The following is a 22,486-nucleotide window of genomic DNA, read 5'->3' as shown; positions in this document are numbered from 1 at the left end:
TTAATTTAGAATCTGAGAAAATCACAATAATATTAGATAATATATATGCATAATAAATAGGTAGTAAGTACATATTGCATTAACAGTTAAACATTTTAATCTTAATTTAACCATAACACATATTAAATTGACAAAGTGTTATCATAATAATTTCTATAAAAACAATACATTTGGCTTGAATTATATTTATATTTAATAGTTTATACATGTAATATTTATTATGTGTACTATGTTTATCTACAAAGGTATATTAAACTATTTTTCAGTCATTTTCATAGTTAAATAATTAACATTTTTATGTACATTTGAGTATAATACTTAATATACCATATAATCTTGGTACATTTATATATTTTTTAATCACAATAACAAATCCCTTTCAAAATTGGCATTTTAGCGAGCATTGTTCTAGGCAAACAGTCTGCTTGATGTCCATATTTGTTAATTCGAAAGACTTGCCCAATGACTTCAAATGTTTGGGATCCGTTATTTATTTCTATACCTAGCGTGGCTTCGAAGTATCCATCACCTGGCGAAGCTTTGAATGTTATTTGAACAGATTTTTCGTACACTTTACCATCGTCGTATTTTTGCGGTGCTTCGTACAAATATGTATGTTCAATAAAAGCCAATTTCATTTCAGCGCAATTTTCAAGACCATCTAATAGTTCATTAAAATACCTAAAAATTGAAATGATTTTCAGGTTAAATGTATTAAATTTGATATTGGTTGATGACATTAATATAATATTTACACTATTATGTACAAACTAATTAATTATATTTTATTAATGTTTGGGAAAATTTTAATTCATTTAAAAAATAAATTTTCTATAAATTTGTTTAATAATTTATAAAATAAAACATAAAACGTGTTTTTTTAAAACTAAAAACACTCAACAAAAGCATATTTTATATCAATAGTTTTTTTAAAACTTAGATATTTAAATGTTAAATTTTTATTACCCAAAAGACAATTATAATTATTGGTAGCCGGTAGGTATCTATTCTGATATTTAGTATTTTAGTTAATATGTAAATCTAACCTTATGACTTCATTTGATGCTGCAATACTGTATGGGTGTTTTGGATCAAGTCGTTTTTGTTGACCTTCATGGCAAACACATAACCATTGAGCCACACCGGCAGCATTGCAATCTCTAACTAATGGAACAGGTTCAAACAATGATAAGCCGGTACTAGTAGCTGAAAAATGATTCTTAACGTTTTTGTCTTGGATACTATTTAGTAAATTTTCACTGATATCAGTTGATTTGTTTTGATTATTCAATGTACTTAATATATGTCTGAATGTAGCATAAATATCATAGGTGGATGTCAGTCTCATACGGTTGTCACGGAGGGATTCTTTCCAGGATGGATACTTCATGCTTACCCATTCTGGAAGTACTACGGTGACCATTGGCATCCGGTCTTCTATAGTTCCAACTTTAGTTCGCCGAATGAAATCCATACGGTTGCCGTGATCACCGAGTACAAAAATCACAGTTCGGTTAAAAAGCCCTTCGTGGAGAGAAGTCTTGAGGAATTGCATATAATCTAAATCTATCACCTGGGAAAAATAAATGCAAGATTGATTAATTTTAAACCTTGTTTATTTAAATTATACTTTTAAAACACACTTACCCCGACAGTATTGACAAAGTCATGACTAACTTCGTTAAAAAGTGAGAACAAGAACACTGGAGAGTCTTTATATACTTTTAGGAATGATTTCAAATAGTCGAAATATATAAGATGTTTAGGCGTTGGTCCAAGGCAACCAGGTGAGCTCATCTTATATAGCATTGACTGTTCCACAGCTAACCAATATGTACGCATGTAATGCAGAGTTGGCTGTAAAGTAATTCCTCTAGCTAAATAGTCAAACATGTTAAATTCTGGCTGGTCTTCTGCATATAGAGTCGCAGCACCTTCTTTACTAAAGTCTTTCCATATATACGGCCACTCCTGTAAGTAAAGAAAAAAAATCTTTTATAGATATTATTATTTATTAAGCTTTGTTTTATACTTTTATAGTATTAAAATATTTAACATTTAAATTTGGCCACACTGAATATAATATAATATTGTTTACATACGTCAAACTTATTATTATGTTCCGTGATGAATGATCGGCCCGTTAACATCGGAATCACATTTGGAAATGTATTTTCACCTACTTTGGTGAAACCATGCATCACATCACCATTCATTTCTTTGTTTATGAAGTTATATGAATTCATCATTTGTCTCATAAAGTTTAATCGAGAAATGGAATCGATTCCAATTACGGCTACACCTAATTCCATATCGTCCTATTTATGAAATATAATTATTATATATTGAATTAATCAAACAACTATATTGAGTTATATTTACTATTACTTTAAATTTCCTAACTTCTGTCCTTCTTCTAGCATATGCATGAAAGTTACTATATACGGTAATGCCAAATAAATTAGTGCATGATACGTATATGAAATCCGTAAGAGGTTCGTGAAAACCAGTGATGGGAATTTGTGGTCCATACTCCAAATTAAAATCATCATCAATTGGACGATAAATTTCTTGATAATAACAATGGAGCGTATTTGAGGTCAAGGAATAACCAGACTCTTCGAATCCTGACGCATTGAACTGTAGAAGCCCAGTATCCATGTTGATGTAAGTCAAACGATAGGACCTCTCCATACATCTAAATATGGAACAAAGGAACCAAAATCCAATCATTTAATAATCTTAATTCTTAATTAAAACTATACCTAGATCCTAGGTATGTTACTTACCTTATAGGTTTGGGCACGAACACGTATTTAAGAATAGATGAATCAAATGGGTTAAGTATAGGAAATTGACAAGTAACTCTTGGATCACGATCAGTTAAATTCTACAATGTTTAAATGTTATTGTATTTAAGTATTTTACTGATATACCATAGCATGCATTTATTTGAAAACTTACTTCATAAACTACCAAATGTTCTAATTTTGGCCTCACTAGCTCTTGATGAATGTGATACACTGTCACTGACGCTTAATAAAATATAAAAAATAAACATTGAACAAATAGTAATACATTATACATAATTAACAATGATTTTTTTTAACTTACCTAATGTTGTGACAAATATAAATAAGTATCTAATAGTATAGTATGGTTCTATAGTTTGCTGATTACTGTGTGTTCTCTTATGTTTCTTATATGTCGTCATTATAGCTCTTATGCCAACTGTTTCATACTTTTTGATTGTTTCAAGAATTGATTCTCCTGTTACATAAAAAAAAATGTTATATTGTATTTGATAGATGATGAAAATAATTTTATTTATTTAAAAACTATGGTAAATATGTTTATATGAGTGTAATTTTATCAATTATTATATATATTGGGGGAATTATCCAATCAATTCAATATAAATTTTATTAAAAATCAAAAATATATAAATAAAAATCAGGTTCTACCCTTCTATAAATAATAAAAACAAACAATAATTCCTTGACATATATGTTTAAATGAAGAAGTTCAGAAGTGTTTTATAGTACCTATTAAAATCAATAATGTATAATGAAATAATCAATAATAACCTTTTATACAAGTAATCACCTAAACATAAATATTTGTAGATACTTATTTCAGTTAATAATTATTAATAATATGAAAAATAATAAGAAATTAAATGGTACGATTTTTAAAAAGAACGAATGTTTCAATGTTATTTAAATAAGTAATGACACTCTAAATGGTAAACAATTATTGATACATAATATAAATAAAACAAAAACTCATTAGTTAGTAGTTACTTAATGAGCCAAAATTATTTGAAAATTATTTCATGTGTAATATAAACTAATATAAAAATTTAAAGTCTTTACAAGTTCTTATTTTTTTTTTTTTTTTTTTTTTTAAAGATTCAAATTTTAATTTTTGGCCCTCAAAAATACCAAGTAAATTTGGTGGCCGTCAGTGCAATGTTGGAGTGATATTTTGCACACGGATACTTGTAAGATAACTTAATAATACAGTTAATTCATCTGCAATAAATGATATTACCGACGGGATAATAATATACAAGCGGAACTCGGCCCATGGTTCGTTAAACCGCGGAAAAACAAAATAAAAAAATCATACTTTAGAGGATTCAAAGTTCAATCATCTTTCAACTACTGTTTATAAACATCCATCACTAAATACCAATTAATTAATTAGCAGTTCACTGTTTTTTCAGTAAATTTTGAATTATTGGGAATTGAAGAGAACAAAACACGTTTATTTAGTGTAACCTAAACAACAATAGCCGATAATCATTACCTACTCATTATAATCATTAGATATCTATTAACAGTATTAATATTTTAAAATTTTATTTTATCGATACATGTTAAGTCTTGAGGTGATACAAATTATAAAATGTCCTCCCCGCTCAACCCAAATAGCCAAATATATGTATAGTAGTGTTAATATATTGTGTGTTAAAATTTATTTTCAATCTCTGGTTTTTATTTTTTAGATATCTAATAAAAATAAACCTCATAAAAAAATTAAGAATTACTATCTTTTTTAATATTAGTTTATGAAATAATTTTTTTTCTAGTCATTATTTTAAATCATTTTACACCGACCGTTTACATACTTCAAAGTGTGTTACCTCACCATTTATTAACCAACCATAAAATAAGCTTATGAATATGTATAATAAATATATGCTAACAATGAGTCATAGTTTTTGCGGTACCTAAGGAATTCGTCGAATTGTAAATAACGGATAAAAAAAGATAGTATAGGTGTAGATTATCTGATTATAAGTAGGTACATTTATATTTGAGCTTGTAACAATTTTCTATTAATGTATACACATTTACATATACCTCCTACTCATTACAGATGTTTAAATCACTTGACTGATGTTTTTTTTTTTAACTGGTGTAAAATTAGAAAACGTATACATTGCAATTCGCAGGCGCCTGATACGCGTGAACGGTGTATAAATGTCTGATACTATCGTATCATATATACACTGCATATCGTATGCGTTCAGGGTGAAGTAATGTTTATAAAACCGCCACTCGAAGACAATACGTCATGTAGATCAGCGGGACACGTATGTACTTAAGTTAAACGTAACATAATATTACACATGGCCATAATTTGGTCTTTAGAGTATAAAAATAGTATCACATTATATATTATATTATTATTATTATTATAAAACGGCACCGGGACATGAGTGCATCGCGATGCGCGACGTCAGTGTTGGCGAATACCCGGACCGGACAAATACCTACTTATAGAATAAAACCTGCGCAATCTAGTGATGATCGGCTCTCTCATCGGTTTTATACTATACGGACGACGAAATAAGCGCACCGCACTGTATTCCGTAGCACAACTCAAGTAGATGTAACGACCGACCGATACAATGCTGATTACTGGGTATGCGTCGACAATAAGACAATAATATTATATTATTAACTACCATTTTAATATATTCTCTGAACGTGTCATTATAATAATGCATATAATGTGCGTAATCGACGACTCGTCTTAACACAAATGTCGTCGATATAAAATAACGACTATAATACATCGTAAACAATACTTTAGATGCTGCTGAGGCTGTAGTATCGCGAAAAGGCGACGCGATTAATGCTTTATAATAGAAACATATGTATACGATTATTAAAGTCAAGCGTATCGTTGTAGTTGTGTTCAGTAAAATTTTTAAAATCTCGATTTCGGTTATAGAAAATGTATGTATATAGAACATAGCACAATAAAGTGCAAGCGACAATACAAGTAAAGAGACAAGGACTAAAATTCTTACATTGTGTGCAGTACGAAATTAAAAAACCTGTAGTGATCTGAAATACGAGAATTCGTTATTATTTTTCAAACTTTAGATTTAAATTCTATTAATATAAAAAAATAAATATATTTAGAACGACAAAAATCCTTTTCTTTGAGAATATTTATATTCTTTATTCTAAGATTTGTGAGATCATTTTTAGTATTATAGTTGAAATTATAATAATAAATCCTATCTTAATATATAAAAATTTGAATACATCTTATTAAATAAAAAAAATAAAAAAATAAAATACCAAAATAATAACTTTTAAAAAAGCTTTTGAATTTAAAAACGAATGTCAATTATTGTCGAATATTTTATCGATCAAATTAATAATAATTTATAACTGCTGTTATAACTGTTTGACTGAAATTTAGTTGGGTGGTTATATAGTTTTCTGTACACGATCTGTGACGTGAGGAGAAAGTAAGTATGATTTATTATAAAGTGTAAAGTATAAAAAATATATATTTTAGACCCTGGGTTACAGAAATTGAATATTTTTCGTTCTGCATTGAACCTATTTTCTTCGGTCGTCCCTGACACAGGGCACTAGCCATATCTATCTATTTATATATATTATACATTATTATTTATCGTATACATACTATTATATAGGTGTAGGTTAGGTCGTATTAATACGTCGAAGACGACACCCAAACGACGACGACGTACTTCGTGCAGGCGCGCCGGCTGGTCAAACTTTAGTGCGTCCCCCACACAATCGGCTCGTATTGGAGAGACTTGATAGACGGCCAAGAGCGTTTATTGTATATGCCAGCAGACCTACGCGTACGATATTAACTAGAGTGACAAATTATAAAGTACGTTTTGATGGTGTGTTATTGATTTGAAATAAATGGGACACACGCGCGATGTTTGTTTTTTAATTTATTAATACCTAGTTTTATTGCTTACCGAGACGAACTGTGTACTACAACATCACCTTTGTCCTTTCAATTTTCAATATATTTTTATAACGTCCAATGTGCGTGAATAATAATTTTTATGAGTATTTTTTTTACGTTATGTTGGTTTTTCATCACTGCTATTAAAATTAGCTTATGATATTATAATATTAAACTATTCTCATTATAAATAAAATTATCAAAAATTTTTTAGTTAATAGTTATAATTTATCGCTGATGATAATTAGTAAACAGTAAATACTAATTGATATACTAACTTTATTAATAATTGTATAATCAATGCCATTGCTAATAACAGCTAGTAACATTGTGACATTTCTATTAATATGAATTATAATAATTAATACGCTGTAATAATACGAAATACGAAAAAAAACTATTAACCTTTTGTTAAATATTATATTATGATATGCGATTTTATAATTTTTTCGTAGGTATTAATCAAGGGGAATAAAGATACCTAGTAAAATAATTTTGAATATACTTTTATACTTTTAGAATTACTAGAGGTCGATTTTTATACGATAATAGTCTTAATTTCTAATATAAATTCTAAATCAAATGTATATACTTATTTTAATAATCCATGGGTACTAGGTCATAAACGATACAAATATAAAATATGATTTTATAGATCTATCACATTTTATGTTCGTTAACATAATTAATAGTAACATTATTTTAAATGTGTATAAATATAACGACAAATATATTTATAGCTTTAACGTCATATCCATTTTTAGAAATACACATTATATAATATATTATTAATTATTATAATATTCTATGTTAGTATGTATTTTAATTTTTTTTTTACGAACATTTTGTGTTAAAATTTACACATAATATGATTCAGGCGGTCTGTTAATTTTTTTGTAGCTTGTTATAAATATCATTATTTATGTGAATAGAAAATCATTAAAAATGTTACAAAGGTACATTTTTATGTAAAAAAAAATATTAACTATATATATTTATTTAATTTTTTAAACGAGTTTTTATCTAATTTATACTATTTAGGTATGGGTATTAAACATTTTTATGCGTAGAATAAAGACCATTTAATATGATAGTATAGTTGTTACTTATTGTGCTATAATATAACGTGCTGAATTATATAAACTTTATTCTAGGTCTGTGTTGATTAATTTAATATTTAAAAGTAGGTATACCTATTTGTGAAAAGAATCGTACTAAAAATGTATAGTTATAGTTGCCATAGAACATGTTCTATTTTACTATAGCGTATATTGACATCCAATAACAATAATAGAATTAAATTATATCAATTAACTTCTATTAAAATAAAAGTACAAATTTATTGACCTTTTAATCAATATATTTTTTTTTATCTCTGACGCAAGAATTTAAAGGGGTTTCTATTTTTTAGTTCCTAGTATTAATTTTAAATTATGGTAAAATATCAAAAATAAAATTTAATTTAAATTCGACTAAAAAAAAAGACTTAATACAAATGACTACTTATCGTTCACACAGATATAAAAAAAATACACATCATTATAATATCAATAAATTCATCGCTTCGCTCATTATTTAAAAGTGACGATGTATTATAAGATTTTAGGCTTAATATATTTTGACTATTCTGGGATTTGGGTATAATATGTTTTGTGATTTCGTGACAAGAATATTAGTGTTCGAAGATTCATCAATTATATCAATTTATTCAAATTTAATTTTTTTAATCGTGGTGATTGAAACAATTATAATTGAAGTAGTTACTTATATAATTAATTATTTGACATGATAACATAAATATCATAATATCTAATAGGCATATACTAGATAAAATTATATACATTTATTTAATTTAGATATTTAGAGTTAGAAATTTAAATATAATTCAATATATATTTTACTACTGATTATGAATTGATAGTGCATTAAACATGGAATCCCAGTCAATATAAAAAGTGACCTAGAAGTGATCGAAAACTAACATAGGAGCTATATAATTATATTATTAGAAATCGATTGGATACTTCAGTTGTAACGTTACGTAATATACCTATAAAATATAATTTACAAATACAATAAATATCATAAAAACCACATTCGAATGACTAATATACTAATAAATATTTCGTATCATTCGACATCTCTTAACTCATAATACTTTAATAATTTAATAGTTTTATTATAATACATATTTGATGATCCACTGATCCAAGATATTTTAAATCCGTTCTAAATTTGATCCTCAATTTAGATTTTAAAATTTGATGATACTATTGGCTTTAGACACAGCTATTTTTTATTATAAATAATAAATATAGGCAAATAAAAAAAAAAATCTCCTACATTCCTACAACTGTTAAAATTTGACAATTATTGGCAATACATTAAAACAAAAATAATAAAATTTGATGTGTTTTTGTCATGTGATTTTTTAGTTTTATATTTATGTTATGCTGAAAATTATCGTATTATTGATACTATATTATGAATAATAATTAAAACAATAGCGTATTTGCCTAAGATTTTAAAGGATTTCCCACCAACCGACACTCATAAAGTAAAAAATACGATTTTTAATCCAATGGTCCATAAGAATTAAGAAACAATAATTTCAGTTTCTGATATCTTTGTATAGGAAATACAGGTTTAAGTAATGTGTTATTTTAAATTTTTAAACTATTTTATTTATAATCATTTTTAACCTATTTTATTCCTAGAAGTACTAATAACTACGATAATGCCATGGTATTTATTTTAACTTCAATATATTTTTAATAACTGTAATAAAAACTAAATTCGAGGTTTATAGAATAAGATAAGATTAATTTACAGTAATATTGTTGCGGATCTAGTGATATATAATCTACATATTATGTAGTTATACTAAAGAATATTGTAGCCATTAACAAATATTTTTAAAAGTCGACTTATTAACAATTATAATGACTTAACACAATAATTGTTTCACTTATAATTTAAGTACCTACCTATTCTTTAAAATATATATTTATCAAATAAGCTTCATAGTAGAATATTTAAATACTATAGGTATCTACATTAAGCCTAGATATAGATAATTAATATTATGTATCAGATAGATTAATATAATCCCAATATAAAATCAATATAATGTTTCAAGTGCATACATAAAAAAAGAAACTTAACTAATTAAATAAAATTATCATAGTTATTGGTAGCCATATAGGAATATGCCATCAAATTATTTTAGTAATTAGTAAACAACTTGTTCAATGTGTTAAAATAAATGATTGATTACACCTGATGCTAATACATACTTTATTAGGAATATCGATTTTCTATTTTTATACGAATAAACATAAAATATAATTTCAAAAAAATAAATAACTGGTAAACTCACTTGTTCTATCATCGAGTAATGTAATGGATGTATCCATAAAGGCTAAATTTAAATGCAATAATAAAATATCGTAGGTACAAGAAAAACGATTCTAACAAAGAAGCTAGGGGGGCACATTTATTTATCAGGTTTGATGTGCAATTATTTTATTATTATTATTATTTCTTATTGTATTCTATTGGTACTTTTTACTATTAGTTAATTTAGAAATTAACTATATTCCTATATTATTATTGGTAATTTTATTTAATCGAAAATTTTAAATTTCTGTAAACAAAGATAATCATCTACAATAGAAAAATGATGATGCTAATTAATATAAATATTTGGTGAAAAATTAAGTCTGCGGTTATTAATTTTTGAATCAGAAGTCACAATAAAAAACACAATCTATGTGGCTTGGTGTGGTGCGATCGTACACTCAACTGAGGAAACGCTCTGAGTGTAATAAAAACCATCCAATGGCCTTTGTTGCCTTGGTTTCAAGTAAAAATTCTTGCTTTTCACAATTTTTTCTATAATTAAATTTTCAAATATTTTTACAGATGAACAAAAATACTATCAACTTAAATCGAAAAAAAACCTAAAACAAATGTAAAATTTAATATGACATAATAAATAAATATATATTTTACTTATTGTTCATGGTATATAAACGTGTACTCGTTACTGTTTCCTTGCGTTGTTTTGTCAGCTTATTAAGAAAACTATAGGGAATCTCCTACTTTTATAAAGTATCTATATTATAGTTACTATCATTGATTATAGGTATAATATAATATATAAAGTATTATATATATAACCAACAGTGGTGTACATGGATATTTTCGATAGGGAGGCCTACATAAAAAAAATATTTATACACATATATATCAATACATTAAAATATTATGTTGCTTAACAAAGATTTATTTTTATCATAGAACAATATCTAATTTAAAAATATAATTTATATAATATTATAATTTTATTAATTTGATTACGTGATTACGTATAGTGAAAAAAAATACCATCTGAACACTCGACCCAATCCCTCCGTGTGTACGCCCACTGATAATCAATGGTACTATTAATTAGATCTTTCTACTAGAAATCATTTTCCAAGTTAAAATAATGAATCAAATTTTTATCGTCAAAATGTCATGAGAGACATACAAACAGAACTATATTTAGGGGTGACCAGTGTCAGAAATTACTCCCAATTACTCCCCCCACTTACCACCAAATATAATTTGAGAGGTGATATATTTATATAAATGAGTTTCTTGTTTAAATATTATAATATAACGTAATTTAATGTATCTTTTATGGTTGAATTATTGATTTAAATTTTAAATATCGGAATTAAAAAAGAGGTAAAGTCGATGCTTATTGTATAATATTATTAAATTTGAATTAAACGATAAATCATGATATACGAAAAAAGAAGAATGTCTGTTAGCTTGTGATCGTATCTAAGTATATTTTATATTATACTATTATAAAGTTTAATTTATTTTACCATTAGTAATACTGTAGGTTTGATTAATTTTTTTCAAAAACATTGAATTGAAAAATGTTATTATATATATAATATAACTAAAATTGTTATTATCTTAATTTATATGTATTTAATTTTATTTTATTTTATTTAATTATTTTTTTATTTAATTTTTTTTTTTATTTAATTTATTTAAATTTTTTTTTTTTAAAAAAAATTGAACATTATATACATTTTAATTAGGTACTCAGTTTTTGCAAAATTTTGAGATTTTGACAAATTTTGTTTAAAATAATAATTTATAAAAAAAATAACTTAACATTTTTAAATCTTACATTTATTTTGAATATTAAAATTCTTATGTATTTTTAACTACAAAGCGGTTAAATTTTTGAGTTTTTGAGGATTTTTTTCAAAATTTAACTTAGACAGTTTATAAGACAATAAACACATACATATTAAAGAAATACATTTATCGCTCCGCTTAGAATCTAAAATTAAGTATAATTTATAAACTGTTTTGTATTATATTGGTATTGTATGTGGTGTGATGAAAGTAAACAAATGTATGTATGGTATTATTTTATTATTAAGACAGAGAATTATATGTCCTATTAACCTATTTTTAAGTTTGCATGAAAATGTATTTATGCCAAAAAACCAAAATATGCCCTGAATAAATCGTTAATTCTACTATTTTTGAAACTTCCGTCATAATATAATAATTATTATTTTTTTTTAATACCGTTCTTACAAAATATGTTTACATTTTTTATTTACCTTAGAGCAGTTTATACCTATTTCTTGTTTTAGAAAATTTAAGTAAATTTGATGCTTTCGAAAATCAATTTCATTTGAGTTAGAAATAAGTTTATACATTTTTGAAATTTTTGTCCTAGAATTTTTTCTGCCGCTCTGTTTTGGTACCATGGGGTATACAAAATCTCAGTTCATCTGTTTATATTTTTAAATGTTAAACAATTATTATTTATTTTTTATTTTATGATTTGTCGATTTGAAAAAAGAGCATTTTAATACTTATTGCGTACATAAAAAAATTAAAATGGCAAGAATATGCGAATTAGAATTTTATGTATAAAATCGTTAGGCCATGCAACACATTTTAGTAGGGAATAGGTATATTTTTGCACCAAATAATAAAAAACTGAAAAACTATGTATTAATATTTGTCATTATTATTTATAGGTACAATTTACATAAAATCAAAAATTTATAATTTTTATTTGTTTAACACTTTAATAGTGGATATTATGTAATACACTAATATCTAAAATTGCCAAAAGGCAAAATTAAATAGACACAATTTATGTTAAATTTTTTGAGGTGCTAGATTTATTTAGATAATTAACCAGTGATCAGTGCGAGAGCCTTATTACTTACATGGTTATATACAAATACGTTCATTGTTTTTCCGTTTCAATGTTCCATTATGACAATTTTTGTTATCAATTATTGCTAATCAATATAGTTTTGTCGGTTATTACTCATTCTGATTTATAACATTGAGTTATTATAGTTGTATCATAGATGTATTTTTGGCTAGTTACAACCTATTTTTTCTGACTGACTAAGTGTTACATTACCAAGGTTATCCCCTTGCGGCCCTAGCTAGTAACCTACGCATAATATAATAACGACACCTTATAAAAAGGTTATTAAAGTTACTTTATAGTAACAGCTAGCAACTTCGTTGTCATTGTTGATACATTTTTTTGAGATCATATTATGATTAAATTTTACTTATTTAATAATTTTGATTACGCAATAGTAGCTATACATTAGATCATTAAAACCTATTTTTTTCACAAATTGTTTGAAATTTGTAATTATGACTTCATGAAAGTAAACGTAAACATTGGTGGATGTCAAGAATTCAAACAGTGTATGATCTGTGAATATATACCCTATTCAGAACATTTAGTCCGATTAAGAATATTATGTAATATTTAAATCTGAACGTCAAACTGTGCATGGACCCTCAAAAATATAGATATCTATGATTCAATCCTTTTCCGCGCAGTAAAGAAAATATTAAATAACACGGTATATTACGTTATATACCATCGTTTAAAAATGTTTAAATAAATAATTTCTTATGCAAACTGTTTGTTAATATATTTTTAAAAATGCCAAACCACATTAGTTACTGTTGTATTATTTTAATTTTTACTTTATAATATGTTGAAATTAATTAATAATAATAATTAATTTAGATTAATTTTAAAAATTAATCTTTAAACATCAATAAATTTGAATAACAAAGTTAGGTACTTAAATTACTAATGTTCAGTAAGTTATTGGCAAGTTAAGTTAAAAGTTAATTTTTTTTTTTTTAGTTACCCATAATTACATACATAAACATATATTATATTAAATTAATAGAATATTACTTGTATAGTTGTATTTTTGTTTTATAATAGTTTAATGATGAATAACGAACACAACCGGACTCTTTTATACAAATATATTTTCAATTTGCTGTAGAAGTAGTTGTACCTAATGTATCAAAAATTAAGTCCATCGTTCTAACGAGTAGTATCATTTTTTTTCAAGTTAAAATAATAGGCACACCAATGCCGTAATATCGGGAGAAATATAAATATCCAAACTTCTTAAATGTCATTATTGTATTCAATGTATATCTTCAATAAATACTATTATAGAAGAAATATATATTGTATTTTGTTACAAATGTACAATCAGGCAGTTCATACCATTTTATGTGATTTTAAGAAATCAATTACCTATTATATTTTACAATTATAAATCTTATTATCAATAATATATTGTTCTAACTTACTTATATAGGTAGTTATATTATAGTGATAGCAATGTAAAACAAGGTATATGCATGGGACCGTATCACCTACGTAGTGCGCGGTGATGTGTGATTTATATTATGCTAGACTGTGCAAGTCAATGTTATTTCTTTAACTTAGTTCAGTTAGTTAACTGTTATATAAATAATATAAAATAGTTAACTATTTTTTTCAATTATGTTAAAAATTAAATTAATAGACATTTTAAACAAATTAATTAAGATAGAAAATACCACCAAATTATAACTTAAACTAAAAAGTTATTAGTAAATTACAAAAACAAAAAAAACATGGAAAACTTGGATAACTATTATCTGTGTTTCTATTAAACAAGATGTAAATATGCAGTACCAATTTGTATATAAATAAATAATAGTGATATAATAAAAATGTATAAATAACCGATCGTGGCAACAAATTGACAAGTATTAAGTAGGTAATGAAAATGAATATTAAATAATAGTAATAATAGTGTAGCAGTGTAATGAGCAGGGAAAGAAATTTTTTGTAAAATGTATAATATATCTTTATAGTTATAAATGTATGATATTTATACATAAATTGAAACAGCCAAAATTCATGATAATTATACTAAAAAAACGCCACATCCTTGTGCGTTGTCTCCGTTCTATGAACGTACAACACAGCAAATTTTACGTTCACACACAATAATCCATTTTATTTATAATTTATATGACATTATATTATACAATTTAAATTTTAAAGGTAAAATTATTATCTAAACATCTAGACTCTAGAGAATTTTGTGGGCCTTTACTTTCTAGACTTGGCCCAAACGAGCGTATTAATGTATAATTTACTTCGTAACCCACCTTAATTTTGACATTCTCGCTGTAGAATTTTATTGATATTTATATATGAAATTATACGCTCGTATAACTCCAGCATTATTTGTGTTATATAATTTTATTATTTTCTATCAAGTGATATGTAAACTGTAATGTATGTACTTTTAAGTCTTTTTATACGTAAGTACTAAACTAATAAGTACTGTTTATCCTGTGATCACCAAAAACCGTACACAATTATAAGAGTTCCACGATTCTGAAAAGGTTAAAAATTATTGCTATAGGCTATAGGTACAATCTATACACATTAACATACAGTTGTAAAACTGTAGCTATTTCATTTTTTTTTTTTAACTATTAGTTATCAAATACTTATAAGTTATACGTTATAACTTAACTTTTAACTTTTTAATTTGTACTTAGTAATACCCAGCTTTATGTAAGAATATTGAATTGCCATTTTCATCTTATTTTATTATAATGAAATAAATAAAATTAATTCAATAATGTAATACTTGAAAGATACAGATACAAGTTTGTATAGTATGTATATATTATTTATATAAAGTTTATTTAGGTATATTTAGGTATAAATGTAAATCTATATAGTTTTTACTGTTTTTAGGTACTTATAAATTTATAATTCAATAATTATAAAATAAGTACATGAGTCTTATCTGCCATCCGTTACATTATTTTATTTATAATCAATGATTGTATTTGACTAATATGCGCGATTGATAAGATAAAATAAACAAGTATTGAGAAATGATAGAATGAAGAGACGTCCTAGTATGATGACATACGAATTAAATGCTATATTTTGTAATTTCGCTTATGTATTAAAATAATAAAATCTAAAATATTAATATAACAATATGTTGGTATAAAATAATATTTTATGTATTTATTAACTAAAAAAATATGTAATATAATTATAGAACTATATAAGAATGACTAATATTAATATTTATAATAATATACTCATTGCACATGGTACTATTACAGTGTAAACAATGGTCGTTAGATTTATGTATATTGATATGTTGTTAGATCTATAGGGTCTAGATTCTAGACCACTCAATTAATAATTTCTAAATTTTTTATTGCAACTTGAATTAAAATTGAATACAATTTGAAGACGCATTGAGATTTTTATGATGTATAACGAGGTACATCATTTTGAAAGTGAAAACTAATAAACGAAAGAATACTTATATTGCATCTCTGATCAGATGTATCTCTGACGCTAAAAAATAATCAATATAAATGCCTTTAAAAATATCAAAAAATATTATCACTCAATAAAAAAATACTCCGATAAAAGTTGCTTAGTTGTATGCAATCAAATCGGCTAATTGAATATTGTGACACGAAGATAACTTTCAGCTTAGTCTAATTTAAAACCGGATTACCTGACGTTAAGTTCAAAATTAAAATATAATTTAATAACATATTTTGATAATATATAAACGTATGTTCGCCTTTCGGTAACAACATAGAATGATGGCGAGTAAATTGTTCCGTCGTAGGTAAACTGCTAAATGTGTTCTAGTATAATATTATGTACAATGTACATACAACATGCCTAGTCGAAATTAAAACGTGATGGCTTTTATATAACTAGGTACAGTAGAATGTACATGTTTACAAAAACCTATTAACCCACCTACCTGTTTTTCAGACGATTTCTGCCAAAGACGAACGACCGCGTGCTCGAGCGGACGTGCTGTGTTTTCCGGCGGGCCACGTCGAAACGTCGGACACGCATCACTGCAGTTGTCCGGGTAAAACGCTATTGTCGTGCCTAATGCTCATTGCTGGTGATTATTAAAAGTCATCTTGTGTGAAAAAGTAAATAATAACGTATTGTCGCCAATAGTCGAACGGGGTGCCGCCTTCTGCACACTATAATATAGTATTAACGTACGTGAATGTGACAGTCCGCGCCAATATCATAGGAGACCATCTACGATGAACAGATGACACGAGAAACCGACAACACGTTAAGTATTATTATCGTAGAAAATAATAATAATTAATAATATTTCGAGTGGGCCGTAACAACACGACAGTTGCGTACAAACGGACTTGCGATATTTTATAGGCACCTCTCTATACTACAAATTATAACAATCCGCACGTCGCGCCCGCGTCTCTACTTCCGAGCGTGTACGTGCAACACTCGACACTGCGCGGCGTCGGCGATTACCGTTTTCGCGGTACGTCCTAGCCGCGCGATTACGTTGTTTTATTGTTGGCACGCCGCAGATAAGTCGTTTGTCATCCGTTCCCATGCGACCATGCCTGCATGGCTGCATACAGGTGTACGGCGTTTCGCCACCACGCATTTTTTGACAATATGGACTTCCCCCACCCCACCCGACAGTACGACATTTGCAAGAAAAAAAACAAACTTTAAATTGTTCAAAAACCATATTTTAAGCCGTGTAATATAAAAATTAATCATTACCTATACGGCAATGCACGTGTTACTCATGTATCTACATTTATTGTTATATAATTTTTTTTATCTATTTTTGTGTATATTATACGCACTTACACAATTTTTATTCATTAAATAAATACATTTTATTATGCGCGCACAATGTAAGATATTGTATGTTTTTTACATGTTATTAATACGGAGAGGAAAAAAATGTATGCGTATATGCGCATTTTCACTTGGCCGTCCCTCTATATTCGGACACCCGGACACTATATATATATATATAATAATTGTTGAAAAATATATCATTGAAAACCGATACAGTTTCGGTGAAAAGTGTAAGTATAATAGGTATACCAAGTGGCAAGTTGTATTACACGAACGAACGATGACAGTCAATACACCAGCGGGCCAGTAGTGTGACAATTGACAAGTGTTGTTATAGATGTTATTTGTTACGTATACCCACGTATTTTCTCTCGTTAAGTATTGTTTGTGTTTTAGCACATGTATATTATCTTTTATAGAATAATACTGTACTGACGCTCTAGTAAAGAAGGTATTGTTTATATCACCGTCCGCGGATCCGACGTCACGTTGTCATGCATTTATAGTCACATTATGCTGGTTAAACTGTTAGCATATACACAATATGCATAATCAGCATTTAGCCGATAAGACTCTGTCAATTATACTGCGATATTTATTATTTAAATTATATTACTATAATGTATATTATAGAACTTAAGTACTCGGACGATCACTAATTATTTTCTTTGAAATAATAACATTATATTTATTTTATACTAAATATTGTATTATTAAACATTATATATAGCCAAGTATAATTCACTAGTGTATCGTTTGTTAGGGGAATAATGTATTGAATATTTTAAATTTGTGTAACCGTTATACAGTATTAAACCTGTTAGGCAGTTATACGTTAACTTACTACAAGAAATATAAATTACTCAATTACTGTTTAGTATTGATAACATCATCACAAGTACAATCACATTTTTAAACGTTAATATCTTGTAATTGTAGCATCATTAATTTGTGCTTTTTGCTTGTACCGACGCTCTCTATAATATAGTTTTTTTTAATCAATTTGAATAATACACCACACTATAAAATACAGTTTAAATTTAACTACTATCTATATACATATATATATATATTATATAGGCACTCCTTTGAAACCCATTGTTAATTTTGGAAATTTGAAACATATTAAACGTAAAAACTGATTTACCTGACTTTGTATTTTACATTTTTTTCTGTGTAAAAGTTATTTATTAAAATTAATTTATATTATATTATAATGTATACATTATCATTTATAATATTCTATGATTATATTATATTATAATTACGTCAGAAATACCAAAAATATGAATAACAGTATTACAAGGATAGTAAAAATGATAATTTTAGGTACTTATCCAATTTGAATCGTAATAATTTGTATAATTTTAATGTATATTTTGAGCACTATACGCAATTTGTAGATTAACAAATAACAATGAGTCAATGAACGCACCTGTTTAAACAGCGTCAATAAAACACAGCTTTTTAACATAACCCTGAAAACAGACGTTTTTACTGTACATTCAACAGTATAAAACTTACAAGTAACAACCTAATGCATTTGTGAAATTCAATTTTTATGTAAATAGTATGATGGTAGTATAGGTGAATGTTGACAGTCACCGATGTACGTCGACATACACCATATTTCGTAGCGGATGTTGCCAAAATAGTCCTTACGCAGCCATATACTGGCGATTGTTGACATTTAAAATTAGTGTTTGCCGTTTGGTAAATATTGACCACACGTCCTGTATACTGCAAGATATTTTTGATAGTATTATTAAGATTTAAAACGTTATCGCTCTGTCACAATACTTCGAAATTTTTAATCTGTGTTTAAGACGTATGTTCGGTTGGTTATTAATATTATCGCATATTTGTACGAGATAGTAGGTATATATGCTTGATATACCGCAATACAATTTTGTAACGTTTGATTACTGAATACTGGATATATTAATATCTTTGTTAGTATCGCGACACATACCTATACTAAGCCTATAGCGCAATGATGTTTTTACTAATAATATTTTAAATGTTGTATTTGCTTTAAATATTTAAATTAAACATAAAAATGGAAAATATATAGACATTTTGTATGAAAAGTGTAGTGCTCTTTTAATTAAAACAAGATAAGATAATTGTTTTTATTCGAGCATTAACACATAATATAATAAATATATAAGTGAAATAATATGTGATAAAGAAAAAAAACAAACATTTATTTTATTTTATTTTATAACATAATAAAGTGATACGATCTACTTTATATCGAAGTAAAACAAATTGGAACAACATGTATTTATATATTTAGGCGTTAGCTTTCGGCACTCGTTGCCATGACACACGACGATATTGCTAGTAAATAACAAAATTAAATAGTTTAGAATCTATACTAAGTACCAACTACCAATGTATGTGTAAGTATGTAACGGTTGACAAGTGGGACGTGCCTACGTTAGCGACTGAGACGTTTGTTTTTAATTTTGTGACTCAGTTTTTTGTTATAAATTATGTATATTTATTGTTTATTTTATTTTATTTATACATTTTACAAATCTATTCCAAAATCAATGTGGATATAAGATAGGGTGACCATACGTCCCGTTTAAAACGGGATTGTCCCCTTTTTGATCATCGTGTCCCGTTGTCCCAAAAAACTTCGAACGGGACGCTTTTTATCCCGTTTTTAGAAGATTGTCCCGTTTTAATCCCGTTATTTCCAAATAATTAAATTATAATTTATGTTTTTTTTGTAAAAGAATAAAATAAATTGATGAACCAAGTATAAAACAGTTTATATTTAAAACTTGAAACCAAAGTTATAAATAACAGACTAAAATTTCCGTGAAACGAACGTCGAGTGCCGATGCCGAGGAACAATACAAATAAACAATAATAATAAAATAAGCATGATACACGTCGTATAATAGCATATGCATTACGAACTAAAATAAAATATAATACTATTTATAATCGATGATATATTTAGATATTATTATATTAATTTGTTTAATCTAAAAGTCGAACAACAAAATATGTCGAATAGTAACGTACGGACAGTAAAGCGATTGTGTTTATTATAGCCACTACCTACCTATCGTATTTTTATTTCAATTTTGTGAGTTGGTGCATTATTTTTTTTTTTTTAAAATGCCAAAGAGGAGATGCACGTTCATTGTATCTTTACAGTCTGAATTTACTTTCCTAAAAAAATGTGATGAAATTGGAAAAGTGTTTTGTACGGTGTGCAAGGCAGTATTTTCAATTGAACATGGAGGACGCTCAGATATTAAACAGCATATGGAAAAGAAAAAACATACGACGGCCTTATCTAGTGCTTCAAAAAGTGACAAGGTAACATCATATTTTATAAAACAAGGACCAGCTGGCTTAACTAGTGAAGGTTTAAAAATTGCAGCAGAAGAGGGAATGTTTGCATTTCACACTATAGTACATAACCATTCTTTTAGATCAATGGATTGTACTACTACTTTAATAAAAAAGTTACATGAAAAAAAGTTTTCTTGTGCACGTACTAAGTGTGAATCAATTATTCTGAATGTGTTGGCTCCTTTTGCAATGGATCAAATAATAGACGAACTGAAAGCTGTTAATTTTGCGACAGTTATGATTGACACTTCAAATCATAAAAATTTAAAAATTGTCCCCATTCTTATTCGGTATTTCAATCCTAAAACCGGGGTACAAATTAAAGTGTTAGAATTCACAAATTTGAAAGGAGAAACTTCAGGATATACTGTCGTCTTATATTATGGAAATTTTAACAAAACATAAATTAGCTCACAAAATCATTGCATTTACCGGTGACAACTGTAATACCAATTTTGGAGGTGCCGCAAGGAGGGGAACAAAAAATGTTTTTACGATTTTAAACAATAATTTAAAAACTAACATTTGTGGAATTGGTTGTGCAGCTCATATTCTGCACAACGCTATGCAAACTAGTACAGATATCTTACCTATTGATATCGAATGTATCGTTAACAAAATATTTCAATACTTTTATATTTATACTGTGAGAGTGGAAACATTAAAAGAATTTTGTGATTTTACAAATACACAATACAAAAACGTACTTGGAAGTGTAAAGACAAGATGGTTATCTTTACAACCAGCAGTCTCCAGAATTATTGAAATGTATGCAGCTTTAAAATTGTACTTTGACACTCAGGATAAATGTCCAACCATTTTAAAATCATTTTTTAGTGACCCCGTTGCAATAATATGGTTTCATTTTATACAAAGTCAATTAAAAGTCGTTTGTGACACTATAAAAAGAATAGAAGGGGACAACATATCTGCATGTGAAGTATCAGAAGAATTAGAAATACTATGTGGAAAAATAAAAAATAGAAAAACACAAAACTTTTTAACTTCTAGTGTAAACTCGATGCTTTTAGAACTAGAGACAAAAAATAAATACACAAAAAAACAATTTATAGAGCAAACTAACCAGTTTTATGACACATTTATTATGTACATTGAAAAGTGGGGAAATACATTTGAAGAACTAAAAATATTTCGTTGGACTCAACTGATAAATTGTCCAACATGGAATGATATTCAAAAAAGTTAAAAATTTATTTTGCAAAATAATAAAAAACAAACCGGTTGGAATGTGGATGAAGATATTCTTTTTGATGAATATAATCATGT

General features: G+C 26.7%; 1 protein-coding gene across 3 annotated transcripts; it reads right to left on the bottom strand.

Moving 5' to 3' along the window:
* Positions 1-243: 243 nt before the first annotated feature.
* LOC113558320 lies at positions 244-17,508 on the bottom strand. Of its 3 annotated transcripts, none has more exons than XM_026963796.1 (9): positions 16,934-17,508; positions 3,115-3,270; positions 2,965-3,035; positions 2,790-2,890; positions 2,389-2,698; positions 2,103-2,318; positions 1,648-1,971; positions 1,047-1,573; positions 244-681 (listed from the first exon to the last, which is right to left on the bottom strand). In XM_026963796.1, exons 2-9 carry the CDS (start codon positions 3,212-3,214, stop codon positions 357-359), a joined length of 1,974 nt encoding a protein of 657 aa, XP_026819597.1. In that variant the 5' UTR covers positions 3,215-3,270; positions 16,934-17,508; the 3' UTR covers positions 244-356. The 3 variants fall into 3 exon arrangements, with proteins under 3 accessions (XP_026819597.1, XP_026819586.1, XP_026819592.1); XM_026963785.1 differs by having other exon boundaries at positions 16,938-17,508; XM_026963791.1 differs by lacking the exon at positions 16,934-17,508 and adding an exon at positions 6,457-6,589.
* Positions 17,509-22,486: the final 4,978 nt, after the last annotated feature.

This window comes from Rhopalosiphum maidis, chromosome 1, assembly GCF_003676215.2.
Source record: "Rhopalosiphum maidis isolate BTI-1 chromosome 1, ASM367621v3, whole genome shotgun sequence".
Taxonomy (NCBI): domain Eukaryota; kingdom Metazoa; phylum Arthropoda; class Insecta; order Hemiptera; family Aphididae; genus Rhopalosiphum; species Rhopalosiphum maidis.
The sequence above is the reverse complement of the archived record's forward strand: the minus strand, read 5'-3'. Positions and strand labels throughout refer to the sequence as shown.

Excerpts from the sequence above, each read along its gene's own strand:
- LOC113558320 (XM_026963796.1), bottom strand. The coding sequence starts at position 3,214 with ATGACGACATATAAGAAACATAAGAGAACACACAGTAATCAGCAAACT. Across the intron at positions 2,319-2,388 it reads CAGAAGTTAGGAAATTTAAA|GACGATATGGAATTAGGTGT; the intron begins GTAATAGTAAAT and ends TTTCATAAATAG. Across the intron at positions 1,574-1,647 it reads ACTTTGTCAATACTGTCGGG|GTGATAGATTTAGATTATAT; the intron begins GTAAGTGTGTTT and ends TATTTTTCCCAG.